Raw genomic sequence first — 3,317 nt, forward strand, 5'->3', positions numbered from 1 at the left:
ATATCAAGTAATAAAAACTCACGGGAGTGAGGTCGATCCCACAGGGATTGAAGGATTGAGAAATTTTAGTTTAGTGGTTGATTTAGTCAAGCGAATCAAGTGTTGGTTGAGTGATTTGTGACTTGCAGAATGTAAATTGCATGAAATTAAAGAGAGCAGGAAAGTAAATTGCTGAAACTTAAAGAACAAGAAATTAAATGGCAGAAACTTAAAGTGCAAGAAATGTAAATTGCAGGCTAGGATGACTTGTCATCAGTGGCTACCTTATGTTTTACCCCATATCATAGGAGAAGAGCTTCTAGTGGTTTGTTACAAAAATGGCTTCCTCCATCACTGATGAGTGCTCGTGGGACTCCAAACTGGCTAAAGATATTCTTCCTGAGGAAGTTCATGACCACCTTGTTATCGTTTGTTGGGGTTGCAATAGCCTCTACCCACTTGGAGACGTAATCTACTGCTACCAAGATGTAATTGTTTGCATATGAGGTTGGGAATGGTCCCATGAAATCAATTCCCCACACATCAAACAGTTCTAGTTCCAAGATGAAATTCTGTGGCATCTTATTTCTCTTGGGCAAGTTTCCAGATCTTTGGCATTCATTGCAGCTCCTTACCAGTTCTTTTGCATCCTTGAAAAGGGTGGGCCAAAAGAATCTGCTTTGTTACCAGTGTCTTGGTTTTCTTGCTCAGATTCGGACGCAGTGTTTCCGTCTTCGTTTAGATCGTCCACCATCATGGGTTGATCTCCCAGGTCCCCGGCAACGGCGCCAATGTTACGTAGGTAACCTAAGATAGGTGGATTGGGCTTGAAGGATTGGTCCAAACGTCAAAAGAAGGTGGGCTCCGACTTGCTCACGTTAGGGAGCCGCCGTCCAAATTGTGTGTTTTGGAGAATGGGAGGTGGTACCTGCAAAGACACTCCGATGCCTAAGTTAGCAAGGGGTTTAGCAGGTTTTAGAGAGTATTGGAACTTAGAGATACATGTGGAGTGTCAATGTATTTATAGTGGTGATCCAACAACCACCGTTGGAGTAGTTCCACTTCTGAAGGTGGATAACCGCCCCCTTTATCTTAGTGTTGTTGAGATATGACTTCTAGAAGTAGGTTGAGAGATTTTAGGGGCAATTACTTATTTGAATAAGTGTTGCCTGCCAGCTCACCTCGAGCACGACCTCTTTGGTGAGGAGCCTATGTCGAGCCCGACCTCTTTAAAACAGGTCGGGTGGGTGGTGAAGGCCAATCTTCAAATTGAACCTTTTTAGCTTACTTGGACTTGGACCATGGTGTTAAGTCAGGGTATGAAGAGAACCTATCTAAACTAGTTAGATGTGTGTGTAGTAAATTTTATGACCAACTTTCTATTTATTTTGTTTGGTTTTCCATGCGATATCTCCCAAGACAGTCTATTAACTGAAAACAAACTACAACTCTGAGAGTTTAGTTGTGGGTAAAGAAGGTAGAAGACAGGGGTTTGCTAAAGCTAGGGATGAATTGGAAATGTAAGAGCCAGAGAAGCGTTAAAGTCAAAGTGACTGTAGCACTAGGTTTAGCCTTGCAGTATATGATATTTTGTCAACACCTCTGTTTGTCCCTTGCATTCGTTAGACTGATGCTTATTCTCGCAGTTGACTGACCACTGTTGACACTTAATTAAAAAGGTTGACTTAGGGGTTCGTTCGACTTCAACTTATCCCATAGATTAGATTATTGGAACAAACAAACAATCACCCTTCCCGTCCCATCCCATCCTGATTTTTCATCACTATTAAACTCAGCTTCTTCTGCACTTGGCTGATGGCTTCATCAGTATTAGTGGCCCAATTATGTTTACTGGTTGCCTTTGTATTCCATAATCTTCAAATCACAAGAAGCAAACAGGTTTGCGATGTGAAGTCATGCGGCGAAATCGAAGATATTCAGTTCCCTTTCGGGTTGAAAGAAGCCAATCAAGAGCCTCAGTGCAGCTATTACCCTGACCCCAGTTTCCATCTCTCGTGCAAGCGCAACAACCTCACTCAAACAATCCTCACTCTCCCCAAAACAGAGGACTTGGTAATCAAGAGCATCGATTACGAGGAACAAACCATCCAAGTCAACGATCCCAAAGGTTGTCTCCCAAAACGGTTCTTGCACAATAACTGGGACCTTTCGGATTCACCATTCACGCTCGACATCGCACGCTACAAATATTTCAATCTGACCTTCCTCAGTTGCCCCTCAAACTGGACCAAATCCACGGGGTCACCTAGAATCGCATGCCTCAGTGACAACACTGGAAACTCGGTCATAGTCTTAGGGCTGCGTCCTATTGACACGTCATCAACGTGTGACGTGATATCCACGGCTCTTGTGCCGCTTCCGATGGTGGATATGCCTCAGTGGCCATTCTGGCCTGATCTCAACCACGATATTGGCTTGGCTTGGACCCAACCTAGGTGCTCCCAATGTGCGGTTAGTGGCCAACGTTGTGGCTTCGTCAACGATAAAACTTCTCGAGTTGGATGCTTTTCTACTCCCACCAAAAACCAAGGTAAACTGATTCAATTAAGTCTTTATCATTTTAGAAAAAATCAAAGTAAATCAGGTTTATTTATATGGGCAAAATTGTGTTATTCTTAATTTGATTTCTGTGCTGGGGGATGCCTCCACCCCCACTTGAATTGCTTTTTCGATCTTTATTCTTGATTATACGCAATTCGCCTTGTCTTTATCGATTCATTCTCTTAGAATCTCTCACTCATCTGAGATTAACAGGACACGTTGAATTATCATGAAAACCAGTTATGGTTCGTGCTACATGTTTTGCATATAGCGGTTAGGTACTTAGGTATCGGGTCGTAATTGGCAATTGAATATTAGACTGTGTAGCAACTCTCTTTGGACTCAAATAGTCTAATTCCGTGCTCCTTAAGGATATGAAACTTGCCACCGATTACGAATACTAGAAAGATGTATTATGAATGCGTTCATCTTTTCTGAGTAACGTGTCATTAGAAAAATGAAATGTCGTTCAAACATGTCAGTTTCATACTTTCATCAAAAAGTGCGGCATCATGATTCATCAATGTCAGTTTTATTATTTTTATTATTAATTATTAATATTATTGAAGTGTTTTTTCGGGTGGGGAGTTTCACAAGTGGTTTGCACTTTTATAAGTGATCATCCAATTGTTAACAAAAGACTAGGATCATGATTAAAGGAAAGGGGAAAAGATTGGTGCCACCAAGACCAAGGCCCATTTTGGAGAAAGACCTTAATTAAGTTCTTTTTAAAAAAATAACTTAAATAATAAATTATTATATTAAATGTTTGTTTG

The 3,317-nt window shown here is 41.3% G+C and overlaps 1 protein-coding gene across 3 annotated transcripts in view; it reads left to right on the top strand.

Annotated features, from left to right (window-relative positions):
• Positions 1,410-3,317, top strand: part of LOC107630699 (RING-H2 finger protein ATL22-like) — a 3,641-nt gene continuing 1,733 nt past the window's right edge. The window contains exons 1-2 of one of the 3 annotated variants that reach the window (XM_021119065.1): positions 1,410-2,530; positions 2,755-3,085. In XM_021119065.1, the coding sequence (XP_020974724.1) occupies positions 1,795-2,530; positions 2,755-2,774 (756 nt within the window). In that variant the 5' untranslated portion in view covers positions 1,410-1,794 and the 3' untranslated portion in view covers positions 2,775-3,085. Of the gene's footprint in view, positions 2,531-2,754; positions 3,086-3,317 lie in introns of those variants that run through there. The other 2 variants (XM_016333904.2, XM_021119064.1) reach the window with 2 other exon arrangements.

The sequence above is a fragment of the Arachis ipaensis genome, chromosome B03 (genome assembly GCF_000816755.2).
Source record: "Arachis ipaensis cultivar K30076 chromosome B03, Araip1.1, whole genome shotgun sequence".
Taxonomy (NCBI): domain Eukaryota; kingdom Viridiplantae; phylum Streptophyta; class Magnoliopsida; order Fabales; family Fabaceae; genus Arachis; species Arachis ipaensis.